Consider the following 20,710-nt stretch of genomic DNA (forward strand, 5'->3'; position numbering starts at 1 on the left):
AAGCTGTCAACATAATGTTGCCACAGTAAAAAAACCGATTTGCGATAGCGACATGGAGAAGTCAGCGCATTGCGTTTTTTTTTGCTAAAAGATTTGTTGTTTTTACAACATTAATTTCTGAACCTTTGATTCCTATTCCTGACAAGTTATCAACTTGCATCTAGGGGTGGATCTAGTGCTTAGAATACACTATGTGTATTAACTTTCGTGAAATTTACAGTTTGAAATGACACCTATTTTGTAAGTACATATTGTGACTTTTACTACATACACCGGGATACATAAAGAGATTTAAGGATCGATAAAATTAAAATAGAAAAGGGAGTAGGTACATAACGAACTATGTAGGGGATTCAATAAGGTAAACATATAAGAGAGTACCTACATAACACATCTCGCCCCTGTCTGCGAGGTTCATCGATGCCCCCTAATGATATCCCCAGGCAAAGCGAAAGACGCACCCCGACCCGGGTTGGTGATGATATCATATCATCGACGACTTTTCATTCGATATTTTTATCCATAGTTCATTTCTTGGGTAAAATAAATGTCTGATTGGCAACACAGGTCCCAGTACCAAAAATTTTTAGGGACACGGTATCGAAGCAAAAGTATCGATACCGTACTCATGAGTAGAATCGATAACAAAGTATCGTACTCATTAAAGTATCGAAACAAAAGTATCGATACTTCAAGGTATCGAGTACTTTTTAGATCAAAATTTGCTAGGTCAATATCAGTCAGTAAATAATGTCAGTTTTACTTCAGTTCAGCAGGACATAAAAAACAAATGGTATTGGTACACAAATTTAATAGAATAATAGAAAAATGGAAAATGGAATGAATGAAACAAATCGAAAATGTAGCAAAAGGAAACAATATTAAGTTATTTGAGGTATGCTAAAAACTAGCAGTGTCCCACAGTTTCACCCGCGTAGTAGATTAAAGATCCCATTCCTCCTCCGTAGTCACTTAAAAATAGAAGTTTGTTGAGCTTTTTGGTTTTGGAATTTTTGTGATGGTACTTCGTGCTTCAGAAAATAATCGTTCTGAAGGTACTGACGTCGCAGGGATTGATAGATATATTCATTCTCGTGCCAATTTATATAATTTTGGGAATACTACTTTCATATCTTCCCATTGTTTTAAGGGATCTACTGAAAGTGGCGAAACCTGTGCCGATAAGTAGTAGCTTAATTCATCCTTAAATTTCAGGCTGTGATGAAGATGAAGAACTTGCTTTATTATTTTGTTTTTTAGTGTGTGCCAACTTCTTATGGTGGCTCCAGAAATCAAATGTCGTTTCTTTTTTTAAGACGAATGTCTTAAAAAGTTTTCAACGAGTGAGCTAGAAAGCGCAGTTAAATTAAATTCTTCATTCGATACGATACCTGGGAAAAAGTACTTATTGAGTAAAAGTATCGAATGCAAAGTATCGAGTACAAAAGTATCGGTATCGAACTGGAATGTACTCGATACCACAAAGCATCGATACTTTTTTCGTGTCCCTAAAAATTTTCCTATTTCCTGAGAACCAACCAAACTTTACCAAACTACCAAATCCATTCATTCAATTCATTAGTTTCCAAATCATAGTCCGAGAGGGAAGTCGACGCAGCCGCTGTCGTAATCGACAAGTGCCTTTTAAAGAAATAATAATGTCTAACAGACCAGTAGCATTCAAAAATCCATTTTCTAGGCCATGGATGTCGGAAACGGGCGCAGCGGCTGCGGCTGGCGAAAAGGCGAAGGGTTTGAAAGGTGTTGTGGCCGGCGGTATCACTGGTGGCATTGAAATTTGTATAACATTCCCGACGGAATACGTGAAAACACAACTGCAGTTAGACGAAAAAGGTTAGTTTACTTAGTTAATGTCTCAAACATACGCTCAGTTTCATTCACCAATCGATATTTCCGTGTTACTACATGTATTCTTATTTGTAAACATCACAGCAGGTGTAGAATAGAAAAAACTTCGCTAAAAATAATGTTCCAACTTTTCGGACGTCAGTCACAATTTATTTTCGTTCTGTTATCTCTGCGATATTTATTTTTATTTCTCAATAGAAGTCTTGTTAGATTCCTATTGGAGTGTAAAGTTAATAAATAATTCTAGGTTAGATAACCTTGGGTTCTAGGGAAGCACTTTTCGCTCGATATCTCTGCTCCAAGAGCTCGGTGAAAAATGTTGTTTTGTCCAAGCAATGGACTTTGGTCCGCGACTAGAGTTATGTCAGAACATTTAAATAAAATAGTATTATTCAAGGTCTTTTCCTTCGGCGCGACAATTGACTATCTTACGTGACTGAATGATTGCTTATTGCATATTTATTTCTAGGATTCATATACTTTCATTTATGATAATAATACTCTGCTAAATATTACATTGTCCTAAACATTGTTTCCTTCACACATTCATTTAATTAATGCTACTTCATCCTATAGTTTTCGGAATAATTTTTCCTTATTTTGAACATAATAATGCACTTAAAGCAGTTAGCACTTAAGTATCTTAAAAGAAATAATAATCGGCGTAAAAACAATAGCTAGCAACAATGAACTAGGTAAAAGATTCTAATTGGAAAATAGGCAATTGTTTAACTACCTTTAAATTATGCAAGAACCTGTTCAATTACTTTCAAGTAGTGTCTTTAACTTACTATTGTATTATTAACTCTATGTACCAAGTAATAGGGTCCAAAATGAGCCCTAAACATTCTTTTCTTCAAATACTTTACCAACTGGCATTCATTCTCAATATTCTATCTCTAACCAATTGTGGTTTAAATATAGGTATAGGAATTTGACATTACTAGTATGGGGCTAATGTCAAATTATATCTCTGGTAAGAAACTCAACAGATGATAGAATAATGGAAACAGAACAATTTGTGTTACTTAGAGCTGTCAATTATCATTCACCTGTCAAATCAATATTTACAAAAGTTTTTGACATTCCATTCCATAGCAGTAATATTATTCCAGCCACTACTTAGCAACAACTTGGATGAAGTTAAATGATCTAATAAATCTATTTGCATTACATTTTTAACAATTCCTAGTTCTTATTAGAACAACTCTTAACAAAACATCCTGTTGTGTTTTTTAAAGATGACAAAAACACTTAAGTATTTTATGTTTTTTTTTTTTCTATGAAATTAATACCAACTTGGAAGACTACAATTTTATGAACATAGATTATGATGTATGTTTGTTTTTCTAACTTCATATTGAATACACTTATCGGTTGCTGTCAAGTTGCCAGTTATATCAAATCTGAGATAACTTGATCCTGGTATAAAGCAGCTTATCTGTTTGTATTTGACCGACAGGGCAAAGGACAAAATCCTAACAAACAAAGTATGTATATGCATGTTCTTTACAGTGACTCGTGTTGAAATTATTTTTAAATAGTTTTGCAATTTTTAATTTTCTTTAAAAAGGCTATAATGAAATTCAACCAGAAAAAAAATCTTTCATGGATCCCTTAATTTATGCAAAGAGTCCTTCTATTTTCCACTTGCTCGCACAATTCTTTCTCTGGTCCCATTTTCACCAGAAAAATAAAGGGACCATAGACTTAATACCAACATAGACATGGCCAATGTGCATAAAAACAATGAGACATAAAAGCGACACAGTATCGCACACATAATCACGCATTCAGATCATTGAAGCCAGCTGTTAGCTGACTGACAGTAAGGCTAACAACCTAAGCTACTGTAGTATATATAACTTGACCTAATCAATTCAAGGTCATTTTAACGAGATATCACGTGATTTTCATATACATTACGAGTATTATCACGTTTTTGCAAATTGTAGGTAATGTTACGATTTTTGTCAAATGCCTATTACGCGGGTCATTGCTGATAAATATTACCTAAAGTATTATCTTTATTTGGTATCTAAATGACGGGTGTTACGCCTCAGTCTTTATTGTAGTGAAAAAAAAATAATTCAAACCACTTTTATGTACCTAATGGAAAACTTAAAGTTGGTCACTATTTCCACTCTTTCAGAGAACATCAAAGAGTTCTTACTTTCATCTACCTATGTATGTTATTCATGTTATTTTGCTATCAACAGATAAGGTGATAAAGCATTATGAAATTTCGATAACATCTCATAAAAGACACCTACTTTCCTAAAATGATAACATGAGTATTTTTTATTCGCACATTTGATTGATCGAATGGACCTCCCTTTGAATTTGATAACATTCGGAGGACTCATTCTCCAGTCCTTATGGCAAGTTCATTTCAAATCCTAGTAGTTCGTGGAGTAGACGTCATCGCACCACTTTCCTCTTTAGTAGCTATTCGTTTCGCTGCCTAAATCTAAGTATCTTCTACGTTCACTTTCCAGCACAAGACATAACTGGCAATTTTTTTTCCTCGACATGTGCGCAAAAGTAATGAAAATAGCGTAGCTAAAGATTTATGACAAATATTTTGCCGGAAAATATGACGTACTCCCTCCACTTTCACTGTTTGAGTCGGTTAAAAATGTTTCGTTCTTATAGAATCCCAGGGTTAGCAGTTTGCAAATGCATTCGGTAACCACATCTAAAAAACATTTCTCCTACGAAGCTTCCTACGCGAGATTATTTTTAAAAACGCCACTTCTCATTCTCTAAGCCGAAATTATTTTTATGCATGCAGCTGCGTTGGGCAGGTATCATTTCGATAGATTTATGTGCCCATAGTCCATAATGCACGTAACATCCTGTATATTTGGCATACATCTCTGAAATCTGTTGTAAACAACGTAATATTTTTTTTAGGTGTCGGAAAAATTTGCTGGCGTCTCTCTAACTAACTTGATGCTACATCTACATACTACATTATTATATTTTGACTTCTGTAAATTTTGTTCTAACGTAGAAATTCATGTAAAAAAACAGCGGAGTTCAAATAAGCCCCTAAACAACTATCTGCTGAATCCTGAAAGGCCGCTTAATTTTATGAATTGTTCAAACTAAATTGTATCTCTGTCACCCTAAACTAGACATGGGCGCCGCGCCGGCGTCGCCACGCCGCGACACGCCCGCGCGCCGCCGCCGCCGCCGACATTAGCTGCGCGGCGTGAGTTAGGTTAAGACGTGCCATTTTGTTCGCAATTATTTAGGCAATACTCTTCTTCCTCCGAGCCTTTTTCCCAACCATGTTGGGGTCGGTTTCTAGTCTAACCGGATTCAGCTGAGTACCAGTGCTTTACAAGGAGCGACTGCCTATCTGAACGAAATGGACACTTCAGTTTCTTTAAATATCAGTAGTTTTCATCAATTTTGAGTAAACTATCCAAAAAACATAGTGCTGTTGGTCATGGAATCGAAGATGATCCATTAGATCAAGAATGTTGGCAATATCTTGCTTCTGCTATTGGGGATCGACCCATTTCCAAAATGCGGACCTTCCATCATTTTGGAATGAGAAGAAGACAGAATTTCCATGGCTGTCTACATTTGCAAGGGCTCTGCTGTGTATACCCGCTACAAGTACTCCGAGTCATCATCATCTTCCTGCCCTGTTCCCAAGTCATTTGGAGTCGGTGCAACATGTCTTTTTCTTCCATTCCTCTCTGTCAGACATACTTACATCCACTCCCTTCTGCTTCACGTCCTCTTTCAGTCATCAATCAATCCATCTTTTCCTCGGTCTACTTAGCACACTCTTTGTGACATGCGTTTCACACCGTCTCATCACATGCCCATACCACGACAAACTCTTCAAGGCTTCCTCTGATATACTCATTCCTGACTTTGTCCATTCTGTTAACCCCACACCTCCGTCTCAACATTCTCATCTTTGCTACATGCACTCTATTCTCATCCTTCTTTTTCAATGCCCAACACTCTGATCCATACAGGACGACAGGTTTTATTACGGATTTGTAAATTTTGCCCTTCAGTTTGAGGGGCATCCGGTGGGTCACAAATAGTGCTAGTTACCTGTCGCCACTGCATCCATCCAGAATTGATCTGATGCGTAACATCCCTGTCCACCTCATCGTCACTTTGGACGAGTGAACCAAGGTACCGGAAGTCGGAGCAGACTGGTAGGGGCATGCCGGCTAGGGTTATGGTCATGGGTCTTGATATACCGCCAAAATCGCAATGTAGGTACTCGGTTTTGCTCTTGCTGACCTTTAAATCTACCGTCTTCAGTCTTAGCCGCCATGCCTCCAATCTGCTCTGGACCTCTGGCCCACTCTCCCCCACCAGAACAATCATTGGCGAAAAGCATACACCAGGAAACCTCCTCCTGTATGTCCGCTGTAAGGGCGTCCATTAACAACAGGAAGAGGTAAGGACTGAGCGCCGACCCCTGATGTAAGCCAACCCCTACACTGAAACTGGCGGTAGTGCCGGCTGTAGACCGGACTTGTGTACTGCATCTGCCGTACATCGCTCGAATCAACTGCACATGAAGTATGTGCAGTTGATTCGAGCCTGGCATACCTTTCTCCTTAAGGGCCCACCACAAAACCTCACGAGGTACCCAGTCATATGCCTTTTCAAGGTCAACGAACACCTTATGTAAGCTATATGTCGACAGGGTGAAGCCCTGTTGCTACCGGCTACTGCGTTTGATCTGGCAGTGGTCAACACGTGGTTCCAGAAGAACTCGGAGCACAGGATCACCTATAAAAGCGGTCCACGTGCCACACAAATTTATTACTTTTTGGTTAGACGCAGTAATTTGAAGAACATAAAAGATTGTAAGGTTATACCGGGTGAAAGTGTAGTCTCGCAACACAGACCCCTTGTTATGGAAGTGGCGTTTACAATAAAGTCAATAAAGGGCAAAGAAAAGTTACCTCCAAACATAAAATGGCACAGGTTGGAAAGGGCCGATTTGGCGGAGCAATTTAGAAATGCGGTGGTAGATTAGATGATTGAAATGGGAGATATGAATGAAAGGAGTATGAGTGTTGGAGGGAAATGGCAATGACTATAAGGATGACAGCAAGAATAATTTTATTAGAATCGAAAGGAATTGCAAATCTATTAACATGTATATCATCCACGCCGCCGGCGTCACGCCGCCGGCGTCACGCCGCCGCTGTGTAAAATTCATCAGCGCGCCGCCGCCGCAAAATTCTGGGGCGGCGCCCATGTCTACCCTAAACGTAAACTACGACAAAATGAATAGATTATTCCGAGTCTTTTTAGATACAGCTAATCCCAAGATAGTTTGCCATCGGGTAACTACAACTGACCTTCCAAAGTAAACTTCTTCTACATAGCCAAATGGTCTTTCTTCTAGGAGGTGCCAAGAAGTATACGGGTATAGCAGACTGTGTCAAGAAGACTGTGAAGTCACATGGAGTCTTCGGCCTATACAGAGGACTCAGCGTACTCATCTATGGATCGATACCGAAATCTGCCGTCAGGTAATTTTTAAGCTAATTATTTAATTAGAAAAGGGAAATTTGGTGTCGGTAACACGGATAAGACGGTTTTCTTAATTATTAAATGATTCAACTACGTATTTTAAACAAAAGTTAAGAATTACAAAGGTCCTGTAATAAAATGATAACCAGCAGGCTTAAATGGATAACAAAATTTTAAACGCTGTCTGATTAAAATTATTACGTATTTTTGCAACTTTATTGTTCGTAGATTTGATTAAGATAATATGCGTAATTATCTCAAAATATAGCATAGCAGAACTGTATATGATAGTCTATTTTTCTGCTTTCATTCCAAACAAACAATTCGGTACTTTCAACGATACCGCATTCGCATCGTTTCAACATTATCAGGGGCCCGATTCTCCTAAGTTAATAATATCAAAATCGAATAGAAATCGAATCGCAATATGATCGCAATAGCAGTTTTAACCATATCGGGCATTCTGCTACTAATAAAAGACCAATCGTATTCGATTGACATTTGATTGGTGTGCGATTGGTCTGCTATTTTGGTAATTTTGGTCTATAAGGTAGTTTGCTGTACAATCATTTTGCAATCGTAAATCATTTGCAGACAAAATGATTCATTATTGAATGACAGAAAAGGATAAAAACGTTTATTTAAAAGAAAAAATAGCGGAATGCCACATACGCTTCAATCGTAATCGAGTCGGAATCGGATCTCAGTCGAATCGAGTCGAACGTCAATCGTATGTCGCTTAAGTAAAATTAGGAGAATCGGGCCCCAGTAATTCTTATCTTATCATGAAATGTGGACATATTGTACCGTTACCTATCTATGATCAAATAATGATGACCAAAATTTTGGTATAACATCGTAACACTCTACGTCTCGGAGAAAACATAATCACTAATTAGAGCGATAGGGAACCATTATGATAGTACATTATGCCGTTAGAGTAAATTAGGAATGATGGTTCTACAAGGCAATTTGAAAGCAGTTGACAATAGACAAATATAAAATGCTCTATGAAGGGATTTTGTTATGAAGAGACCGCATTCATGTTGTCCGGAGGTTAATCGAGTATACAAACCCAACAGATATCAAATAATCTACATGATATTATGAAAAAAAAAATTTGAAGGCCAGTGTCATCGGTCTTAGTTTTGATATAATTTGGTCGCCATTGAAAAGTGGTAAAAAAGTGCTATCCTGCTCGTTGATAAAACGGAATGTTTTCAATCTTCGTATTTTTTTTTTTTTCAAGAAAACTGACATCTTTCTTCTATGGATAATGATGCATCAACGTTATCTGTCTGTTTGCATACTGATATACTCGTATGCACTGTGATATTTTTATCGTCTTGACGATTAACGAGACTCAGGCAACAACTATGTAAATCGAGTTGGAGCCAGTTGCATCACCTTAAACTTACGTTAAAAAGTTAGGCGTCTATTTAATAATTAAACAATATTGCGTTTTTAACCTGTCCTCTGTGAGATAGCTCCTAAAACCTTTCATAGTATGCCAACTACGAAATTGTTTCACACAATTTCAATGTTTTCGGTTTCTTTTTAATTATCAAGGATAGAGCGGACTCTTTGTATCCTTAATTTGCAAACCTGCTACAATTTTGCCAATAGTTTGCAAAACTTTTTGTAAATTACTCTTATTGTATTCGTTTTATCGTATTTATTCGCCAATAGCTGCTATGCATCTAGATATCAAATTGCAGCTGATATTGATATAATTTTTCACCTTGACCTCTTATTGACTTTGCTATGAGTGCTATTAATGATAATTTATATTTCCATAGCAATAATAGAAACGGTGCAACAAGTTATTAGACCGTTCAATAGTTATCATACGTGCCTTCTTGGTCTAGCCTAGCCTTTGACTCTATCAAAAGGTTAAACTGAATTTGAGATAAACTGTGTAACTGATTTTTTTCTCATTTAAAATCAATAATGGTCCGTGGATGATTATATCATGACGAGTTCCTCCGTGTCGGAAAGCACGTTAAATTGGTGGGTCCCCGCTGTCATTTGAATACCTGAGTTTTGAGTTGCATCCATTTAGACTGCAAGCCGACTCCAATGGGGGAAAATGCTAGTCAGACGAAAACCATTTAAAAACCCTGCACTTCGGATTCCATCCAACTATGTATAATAATGTCAAGTACCAGGCTTACATAAGTCCACAGTAGTCGCATTTCTCTAATCTATCCTCAGCCGACACGTATATCTCACGTTACCGCAAAGTGGAGCATTAATGACTGATAACAACAGTTCATTGTGTCACTTAGCCGAAGGTTGCATAAGATAAACACACTCAATGACATACAGGGCATTGAGTTACGACAAGGTATTTTCACGGAAACTTACTTTGCCGCTCCGACATCACGGAGCAAAATTACAGGCAAAATGGCTTTGTTTAGAGAAGCAAAGTTATTTAATGACTACTGTATAAAGACAAAGCTAAAACTATCTTTCAACATCACAACAACAATATCTTTTAGATTATTCTGATACCATCACTCAACTGCCCAATCTACCAAAAATGTGCTAAGCGAGCATGAATCGTGGGAGGTAAACAAGTAATTTGCACGTGGAAGGTGTTCAAACTACGCAGACATCACAAACACGACCGATAAAACCGGTCAGATGGAAAAATTATCATATTCAAGTGTTTGGGTAGCAATTGCTATATTTAGAACTGTACGGCGTCGAACGTATTTTTCTTTAAACCAATGGAAAAAATTTTTTTCAATAACAATTGTAGTAAAAATCAGCTTCTTAACGCGCTATACCAAATACAATTTAGCTCGACCCTATTTTAGGGAGCTATGACCCCAATACACTGACATCGGCGGGGTTTCCTTAATTGAAAAAGGCGGAATTTATTTTTGTTGCTGACCTTGTTTTCGTATTTTTGTTATCATTGAGTAATATCGATTTTTTACTACTTATACTACAAATACCACGTTTATTTATCCCCTTGAATTGAGACACAATTAATTTTCTATTGTCCCTAATTAACGGCATTCAAGAGGTTAACCATTCGATCGTGGTACCTAATGTGGAAAAATCTCATCATCTTCAGGCACTTCAGGCTTCTGATACGGAGACGGATTGAGCTTTGATCACCACGTTTATTCAACGACGACGATCCTAGACTTTACAAGTCCAGAGTTCCTGAAGATGTTTCCCTTCACCTTTAATCAGTCACCGGTGTCTAAGAAATAGTAATAAACCAAAACCTGTGACACGTTAGAGCCGCAAAATTCAAATTACTACACAATGGAGTATACGATAATTAGGAAGTCGGCACAGACATAACAACACAACGTCTAGTTTTCATTAGCATTCATACTCGACATACGGCTTGCGTAAAAATTGCCTTCACACGTGACAAAACTCTTGGGCGTTAAGAATGGGTACATTCTGTTCAATGCCTCGCATTACATAACATATCGTTGTGTTATGTCCGGTTGATAATGATTTCAAGCTTATTGTTATGATTTGCAAAAGCTGGTACTTTATGCTAAACAAGTTTTTTCTCCTCTCCGTCTACTAAGTCTTTGAACTTCCATACAATCTTTGTACCTCTTTTTCCTTCTCTAAGGGTTTTTTTTTTTGCAAAATCTTATCTTTAGGTCACCCAAAATGGGTACCAATTTGAGATTTCTAGTTTCTGAGATTTTATGATGAGTTCCTAAGTCAGTGATCTTCTCTTTTAAATATAATTCAAGACTTGTCTCCCTTTCCCAGATTCGGTGTATTCGAACAAGCTCGTCTGTACATGGTGACAGAAGATGGCACTCTGTCCACGACCGGCAAGCTGGCTTGCGGTCTGGCCGCTGGTGTGTCCGAGGCTATCTTCGCCGTCACCCCTATGGAGACCGTCAAGGTCAAGTTCATTAACGACTTGAGGCTTGAGAAGCCGAAGTACCGAGGGTTCTTCCATGGCGTCAGGTGTATTGTGAGGGAAGATGGTACGTATTATTTATTCAACTATTATCATTTACAGGCTCTTAGTTGTAGTCAAAAGTATCTCTAAACTGCCGGTCATTTCAGCAGATACACGTTTCATCGGACCATAACTTTTACTAGAAAGTTCATCTGTTTATCGCATACGCTTATTTACTTTAATATGTCCTGCACAGCTGGCTGGTCTCTTAAGAACATCAGTCATGACCGACAATGAGTCTCGACGACGTAATTGCTATGACAGTTGGCTGCTAAAGATGAATAATTGTAAATAGCATCAAAATGGATATTTTGCTCATAAGAGCAAAAATTCTTGTCAATTTGTCAATCTTAACCAAACCTTCTGTCTAAATGGTAAATCATTCTTGTCTCCCCAGGTATCGGAGGTCTATACAAGGGTGTGACAGCGACGGTGATGAAGCAGGGCAGCAACCAGGCCATCAGGTTCTTCGTGATGGAGTCACTCCGAGACTGGTACAAGGGCGGCGACAGGGACAAGCATGTGCCCAAGTACATGGTCGCGCTGTTCGGTGGCGTGGCTGGTAAGCAACTTTTAAATTCTGTATTCTAAATATCCCAATACTCATTAATTGAATCCTGGAATTTATATCGTAGCAAAAAACGTCCAAAAATAAAATAAAAAAAGGCTTATGTTTAACTGATCACCAGTTATAGTAACAAATAGCAGACAAAAATAGTAAATGATCACCAAAATTAAACCACCATTTTAAAGTAAGATTATAACCAAAGTTTTTAAATTCTGCTATCCTATTTAAGCAAAATGAGTCCAAATAAATCATTGTTATCCCAAAAGTAGTAAATGATCATCAAAATTATACCAGCGTTTTAATATAAAATGATAATCAAAGATTTTACTTCTTGCTATCCTGTTTAAGTAAACTGACTCCAAAAAAATAAGTTCGGCCTGATACAATAAATGTAATAACATTATGGGGACCCTTTTCCTGCACTAGGGTGGAAAATTGTCTATTGCATGCCTCTAAACAGTGCGATAAGAGTGTGTTTTCGAGGGAGTGTATTGAGAAACACATTCTTCTTCTTCTTTCTCCTGCCCTGTTCCCAATTTTACTTGGGGTCGGCGCAATATGTCATTTTCTTCCATTTCCCCCTGTCACTCGTCATACTGACACTCACGCATGCATTGCAAGCCGGACACAACTTAATATGGCATCATAATACTTTATTTGGTAATAAGCCTACATTTTATGGCAATCACAGTGACTTATTTAGGCAAAAATAATACATTAATTTGGTCGTCAAGAGTTGGTGATCATTTACTAAATTTGGTGGTCGAATACAATTTAAAGTGAAGTCGTGACTAAAATAGCTGGTACTATTACATTTTTAGACTTTATTTTTCTGGTGTTCAGTAGATATTTCTGGTTACAAAACTAAGGGTATCAAAGCATTTTATGGTGGTCATTATATTTGTTCCCATAAAAAAAATACTCATTTTATGGCGCTATAGAAGTCGGTGTTTCGAGGTTATTCCTTCGTTAACTTTGCCATCGATTTTTTTTGTCCCAATCGAGCTAGTCGAAATAGTCCACAAACGGCTACGACTTGAATCGACATTTCATCGTAGTTTGTACATCTGTTAAGTTAACAAAACTCAGTAAATAAACTCATAAACCCTCTATTTATATCGCTTAACTTGTTCAGAACGTTTCATCATCCCTTGCTTTTCCATTTCACAGGAGCGGCGTCAGTATTCGGTAACACACCGATTGACGTGGTCAAAACTCGAATGCAAGGACTCGAAGCTTCCAAATACAAGAACACATGGGACTGTTTCATCAAGACCTGGAAATCCGAAGGTCCCTTCGCCTTCTACAAAGGAACGGTCCCCAGGCTAAGTAGAGTAGTCTTTGACGTAGCTATAACTTTCACTATATATGATTCAATCATGGATCTTTTTAACTACGTTTGGAAGTAGAATATTTATTTAGAGTCAGCCATCTTGGCCAGTAGGCTTCGATGAATAGAGTCGGTTTTTGTTACGTCGTGCCGTGATTAGAGCACCAGGCGATCATATCCGTAGAGAGTTTAAATTCTAATAAATTATCGTCACGACGTATTGAGGACCGATTCTTAACATTATAGTAGGTTATGTGGCGGTATATTTAGAACATTTTTTAAGTCTATGTCTAAAAATGATACCTCGCATATCGTTACGATATTTATTTTTGACTTATTGGTCTGAAGCTGAGAATAATAATCGAAATGAATTTCCTGAATCGATAACCGACTGTAATTTTTACTATTGAATTGACAATATGTATTCAATTTTTGTGGTTTTTCCAAAATGCATTTTAAAGAAAGTTAATCTTCGCGTTTATAAATTACATTTTGTAATAGATTCACGGAGTTAATAAACCTAGAGAACCATAGTGTAGAACGCCGTCACATAAAACCTATGTTGTTAGACTCATTTATTTAATGTAGCTGTACAAAATATACGGGGGCTGCGCTTGCGATCTATATTTTAGTTTTAAGTGTATTTTATTTTTAAGGTTAACATACTGAAGACCGTCACAGATTTACATACACTAGATTGAGCAAAAAGTAATGAAATTAATATAATATCTTTTTCTATAAGAGGGCACACTTTTACCCTCAAGCAGCTTTTCCCAATATTACTAAAAACATTTATCTTAAATCAGAACCTGCTTGTTTGCAGTCGGTAAATAAAAGAACATCATGTATTTTTGTCTTTGACGGTCTTCAGAGAAATCAAAAAATATATTTTCATAGGACTTACTTTGAAGTAGGCTATTGTTTTTGTGTTGTTAATATAATGTGTTGGTTAGTGATCGCAGGCGCAGCCTCTGAGGTCACTGACCTTTGCGTCGAGCATTTGTAGAATATATTGAATTGGCTAATTGTGTATGCGGTACTAAGGCATCATGTGTGTGTAGTAATAGTTTTGAAATCACTTTTTTATGGCTCTAATATTTTATTTCGTGTTTTTTTTTTAATTTCTATAAAATATTTTTTTGCACACTATGTAGTATGTGTTTGATACATTTTTTAAAATAATTTGTTATGAGTAGTGCAAAAAATTAAAATTGAATAGGGTCTAATATCCTTGGGTGTTTGAAAAACTGTAACTACAAACACATTGGCCAAAGCTTCCCCCCATAAGGGATGTATTAAAATAGCGTAGTTGTTGACATGAACCAGGGTTTTTTTATGTATATTGATTATAATATTAATATTCAATGATTTTCAACAAAGCGGGAATTATGTACGTGATTTTATTTACCGGGTTTTATATGGCTGTATTATTTAATATTGTTTATTCATTTATGGATGATTTATTACATTATATTTTTATGCGTTTTGCAATGTACCGTTTGATCGACTCTTTCTAGTTGTTATGAAGTAGGTTCCAAAAGTTTTATAGATTGTTACTGTACAAAGTAGATTTTCTACAATATTTTTATATACCTGATTAAACCAATGTTTGTATGAATTTTCTATGTGAAATGTGCTGGTTTATGGGTTTTCATATTTTTCTGTAAATTTCGTGTGATTGTGCACATCAACTTACTGAAAGCTAGACAGTCTAACATATATATAAAAACTAGAAAATAATACTAATATAGTACTATTTTGCCTCAAACTCGATTCCCGAGTGTTATAAATTGCCAAAATGTAAGAAAAAAAATCTCTTCAGCCTTTTTTATGTTGAAGATCTGGGTTTAAAAGGGGAATCGAGTCCACAAAGGTTTGTTCCAAATATGCATTTCAATAACTCTTTTTAAGAATCACATTTAAGGTTTTATATCAAGCAAGCTTGTCTATGGTCTTGCAATTACCTTAAGATATCTTAAAAGGACATTCCAGAACTTCCACATTGACGCTAAATATGATTTTGTTAATTATTTTGTATCATTTCAGTTTTTGTTGACGTTGACATGTTTATTTATTTATATTTTTTCTTTTAATAAAATTGTCGGACAATTTGAATGGTATTGCTATTTATTTTACCCGACTAACCCTACAGTCTACTTACAATAGCTGTAAGTTATGAATTCAAAATAAAGTTACAAAAAACCTTTTCTATTAGTTTGGATTGTTTGTCACTAGCCAATCATCTCGAAAAAATAATAATTTAATGAGACTAATAAATTGTAATGAAAAATATATAATTTAACACTTACGTTTACATTGTTTACAACAGTTGTAAAGGTTACTACTTTCACAATTAAGGCTATATGTACGTTGAGACATCATTTTCATTGTACTTAATATTCCCTATTCTTTTCCGACAATACTAATACATAGCTACAAAACCCTGATTATCAACATCACATTATGACCCAGTATATCAAGTAGACCATATACAGACCCCAGCAGGCCAATCTACCTGAATCGTGTCAAATTTTACCAATCGAATATTAACTTTCCACTAATGTGATAAGGTTGAAAATCTACTGAAGACATTTGACAGATAAAGGTAGGTTGATGTGCTAACGTCTGTGCTATACTGGGCGCACTGCAGAAAAATGTAACGAAAATTACAGTACTAAAATGGATAGTTTTTCAATGCTTTAAAAGGTGTAGCGGGTACACATCTATGATCGATATTGAAGCTATCCACTAACGCCATCTCACTGTCTGATAATTCAAAGTCGAAGAGATTCAGGTTCTCGGCAATTCGAGATTTCGTAAACGATTTTGGAATCACTGGAATACCGCGTTGTACCTGAAATAAATAAAAAAGGTATTTTAATTTAGGTATATTAAAGAAAAGTCGTGTTAGTTACACAGGTTAACACAGCCGAAAATTGGTTAGGAGTTAGAGACAAGAGATGGACATAGTTTATAAGCCCCTCTGTGTATGACATCCTGGGCGAGGGTGAAACAGTGGTTGCAAGCTAGTATTTTATAACTAAATTTGTGAACGCTTAAAATGGAAAACTCTTTAAATAAGGCGTATTTTTAGTAGATCTTTTGTTTTTTTTGTAGAACAAGAAAATTTAATTATTTCTGAATCTTATGATAGAAAAGCATATTTCTTTACCAAATATCTCAAGGCGATCTGTGCACGTGTTTTCCCATACTTCTCAGCTAAAGCACCAAACTTAGGGTCCGTTTTGATGGCATCCATTCCAGCAAACTCCGGCCGGGCTTCAGAAATGAGACCCAAAGGTGTGTACGCTACTGGCACTACAGAATGTTTCTTGCAGAAGTCCACAAGTTTGTGCTGCGTTAGTGTTGGGTTGATCTGTAAATATTTGTAAAGAGATAAACAAATGGCAAGAAGGCCAAGATCACGTCCATTGGTAATTTTGGTGAAAGAGGGCAACTTTGGAACTGTGTACTTTATTACAGGGCTTCACTGTGGGAACTATCTAATATGGTACTTAGAAGGTTGCAGGTTCAGCCTCTCATGGGTTGCATCAGAGAATTCTTGTTACAAATACTCACTCTGAAACATAAAGGAGGCTGAGGCACTACAAAAGGGAGCCAGCAAGTCCAAACAAACAAATGAACATCCTGCTTATTTTTTATAGGGCTGCAGCACTGTCTTTATTTAATTATTTGAAATTGGGGGTATTATTTTATTTATTTGAGTTTTAGTGTATTTACTTTTTTTGCTGTAAGTAATAAAATATTGTTACCTACCTCAAACTGATTCACAACAGGCTTGATAGTAGAATTATTTAGTAGCCTCTCAAGCTGCTCCTCATTGAAGTTTGACACTCCTATAGACTTGGCCAGCCCGAGTTTGACAACCTGTTCCATGCCTTTCCAGGTTTCCAAGTAATCAATGCCTAGATCTTCACCTTTTCCCTAGAAAATAAAAAATATAATTTCTAACGGCTTATGTTTAACTGATCACCAGATATAGTAACAAATAGCAGACAAAAATAGTAAATGATCACCAAAATGAAACTCGCATTTTAATGTAAAACTATAACCAAAGTTTTAACACTTTGCTATCCTATTTAAGTGAAATTACTCCAAAATAAATCATGCGTAAGCCAAAAATAGTAAATGATCACCAAAATTAAACCACCATTTTAAAGTAAGATTATAACCAAAGTTTTTAAATTCTGATATCCTATTTAAGCAAAATGAGTCCAAATAAATCATTGTTATCCCAAAAGTAGTAAATGATCATCAAAATTATACCAGCGTTTTAATATAAAATGATAATCAAAGTTTTTACATCTTGCTATCCTGTTTAAGTAAACTGACTCCAAAAAAATAAGTTCGGCCTGATACAATAAATGTAATAACATTATGGGGACCCTTTTCCTGCACTAGGGTGGAAAATTGTCTATTGCATGCCTCTAAACAGTGCGATAAGAGTGTGTTTTCGAGGGAGTGTATTGAGAAACACATTCTTCTTCTTCTTTCTCCTGCCCTGTTCCCAATTTTACTTGGGGTCGGCGCAATCTGTCATTTTCTTCCATTTTCCCCTGTCACTCATCATACTGACACTCACGCATGCATTGCAAGCCGGACACATAACTTAATATGGCATCATAATACTTTATTTGGTAATAAGCCTACATTTTATGGCAATCACAGTGACTTATTTAGGCAAAAATAATACATTAATTTGGTCGTCAAGAGTTGGTGATCATTTACTAAAGAAGACGGATCACAATCCATACAAAATTGCCCCACGTCCTATAACAATGTGACGTATCTCAAAAAAAAGATAAAAATGTTAAAAAAAATATGGCATACTCTCTAATTCATTTTTTTTACACCTTCATACGAAAAAAATGCTTTAAAAAATATTCAGGCGCTGTTATGAAAACATCGTCCATAGAACTATGAATGGACTATTTTATTAAATTATTTTTTTGTTTGATAGGGTATACCTCACAGGTGGTCCCATAATCATCAGGTCAGGATCTGATGATGGAAACCCTGAGAAATTCAGGGCAACTTTTGAAAGTTGTAGGCATGCGCAGGATAAAAACTTGACTATAAGATGTATGTCATATAACACTATGCAACAGTGAAAATTCGGAGCTGACCTGATGATGGAGACGAAAGAAGGTCGAGGGAACTCGACAACTGAATATGTAAACTACCTCGTGTTTGGGCTTGTATTATTTGTATTGAATAGACCTTTGCAACAGTGAAGGTTTGGAGCTGATCCGATGATGAAGACCAGAGAAGGTCGGGGGGACTCGACAACAAAATATGTAAACTACCTCAGAAGTCGGTGTCTAATGGATGTACCTAAGTTTATATCCCCACCGACTTCTTCCTATTTTTGCCTTTTCAGTGACAAGCACAGTTGTCAATATCCGCATAAGTGGAAAGTTCTCATCAATACGAATAATATAAGCCCAAACACGAGGTAGTTCACATATTCAGTTGTCGAGTTCCCTCGCTCTTCTCTGGTCTCCATCATCAGATCAGATCCAAACCTTCACTGTTGCAAAGGTCTATTCAATACAAATAATACAAGCCCAAACACGAGGTAGTTCACATATTCAGTTGTCGAGTTCCCTCGACCTTCTTTCGTTTCCATCATCAGGTCAGCTCCAAATCTTCACTGTTGCATATTGTTTTAAGACATACACCTTATAGTCAAGTTTTTATTCTTCGCATGCCTACAACTTTCAAAAGTTGCCCTGAATTTCTCAGGGTTTCCATCATCAGATCCTGACCTGATGATTATGGGACCACCTGTGAGGTATACTCTATCAAACAAAAAAACAATTTAATAAAATAGTCCATTAATAGTTCTATGAACGACGTTTTCATAACAGCGCCTGAACAAGTTTTAAACTATTTTTTTCGTATGAAGGTGTAAAAAAAATGAATTAGAGAGTATGCCATATTTTTTTAAACATTTTTATCTTTTTTTTGAGATACGTCACATTGTTATAGGACGTGGGGCAATTTTGATCCATCTTCTTTGGTGGTCGAATACAATTTAAAGTGAAGTCGTGACTAAAATAGCTGGTACTACTACATTTTTAGACTTTATTTTTCTGGTGTTCAGTAGATATTTCTGGTTACAAAACTAAGGGTATCAAAGCATTTTATGGTGGTCATTATATTTGTTCCCATTTCTAACATTGACGAATCATCCAGCATTTTTTTTAGAATGACATATGGCATAGATAGTTTACTGAACCAAGTAAAATTCCTCCTATGGCAGCCACTTTTTTCTAAAGGTTACTAATATTTCAAGATTTTTGTAATTTTTTTTCATTTTTTTTTTTTGCAATGGTCAATATAAAAGATTCCAACGAATTGAAAACTTCCTGCTTTTAGAGAAGTTGGTGAAAAATGGTAAAATTGTAGTAAAGTAAGTGGTGTAGGCAAATAAGTCTTACATTAGCTGAAAATGGCCAATGCACAAGATATAGATCAACATAGTCCAGCTTCAACCGTGCCAGTGATTCCTTCAATGCCGGCACTACTTGCTCTTCAGCATGGCAATCATTCCACACCTGAAATAAATAACATTGCTTTTGAAATATACTAATAAATTTAAAAATAGGTGACAGGGTTTTTATAATCCTTACTTTTGCAAATAGGAAACTTTGTGTAAAATGTGTGGTAATGGTTTTTTAGGGTCATAAAGGTCAATGATTAATTAATTTAGGGGTACACTCATAAGGCGAACAATGTACATATACTGATAAGGAATAGGCAAGTTAATATTTATGAGCAATTTACTTAATAACTCACCTTAGTTGTAACAAACAGTTGATCTCTTGTAACCAAACCTTCATTAATTTTGTTGTTGATTCCTTCACCAACTTCCTCTTCATTTTTGTAGCAAGAAGCTGTATCTATGTGCCGGTAACCAGCCTCTATGCCCCACTCTACAGCTTGTCTAAACTGCCCGGGGTCGGCCTGCCTCTGTAATCAAGATTTTAAACAATTTACAGAAATAAAAATGTCTTACTTATTAACGCTAAGGAGCTAGCTACCTAGTATCCCCGCGGATTTAAATATTTTCGGGAGAGTCTAGATCGAAGTTTAGTGTCTAGGTTAATTAATTATATATACCGGTGAATACTTACAGCATAGGTACCAAGTCCAACCATAGGCATTTCCTTCCCATTTGTGAATTTAACATTAAGAACTTTGGAACCCATTTTCACAATGTGTTTATTAAAGTTTTCCGCTGAAAATTAGCTATGTGGTCTCGAATTATTATGCAAATTATAAATTTATAAGTTTACTTCGTAATCTTATCAAATTATCATTCAAAGAAAGTTCAAGTTCAACTTGAAAACGTCAAAACGAAAGTGTTAAAGTTGAAAAATAATCAAAATATTCAAAAGACCTATCGAGAATATCATTTAAAGTTTCATTAAAAATC

At 36.2% G+C, this 20,710-nt stretch overlaps 2 protein-coding genes across 2 annotated transcripts; one reads left to right on the top strand and one right to left on the bottom strand.

Moving 5' to 3' along the window:
- The first annotated feature begins 1,562 nt into the window (after nt 1-1,562).
- Nucleotides 1,563-15,363, top strand: LOC124639281 (putative tricarboxylate transport protein, mitochondrial). The gene is made up of 5 exons (XM_047176547.1): nt 1,563-1,854; nt 7,271-7,397; nt 11,152-11,375; nt 11,748-11,912; nt 13,089-15,363. The coding sequence occupies exons 1-5, from the start codon at nt 1,659-1,661 to the stop codon at nt 13,325-13,327; spliced, it is 951 nt and encodes a 316-aa protein (XP_047032503.1). The 5' UTR covers nt 1,563-1,658; the 3' UTR covers nt 13,328-15,363.
- A 162-nt stretch (nt 15,364-15,525) lies between these two features.
- LOC124639282 (aldo-keto reductase AKR2E4-like) lies at nt 15,526-20,582 on the bottom strand. Its single transcript, XM_047176548.1, has 6 exons — nt 20,409-20,582; nt 20,071-20,244; nt 19,713-19,829; nt 17,026-17,193; nt 16,421-16,624; nt 15,526-16,102 (listed from the first exon to the last, which is right to left on the bottom strand). Exons 1-6 carry the CDS (start codon nt 20,481-20,483, stop codon nt 15,923-15,925), a joined length of 918 nt encoding a protein of 305 aa, XP_047032504.1. The 5' UTR covers nt 20,484-20,582; the 3' UTR covers nt 15,526-15,922.
- Between the last annotated feature and the right edge of the window lie 128 nt (nt 20,583-20,710).

This window comes from Helicoverpa zea, chromosome 19, assembly GCF_022581195.2.
Source record: "Helicoverpa zea isolate HzStark_Cry1AcR chromosome 19, ilHelZeax1.1, whole genome shotgun sequence".
Classification (NCBI taxonomy): Eukaryota; Metazoa; Arthropoda; class Insecta; order Lepidoptera; family Noctuidae; genus Helicoverpa; species Helicoverpa zea.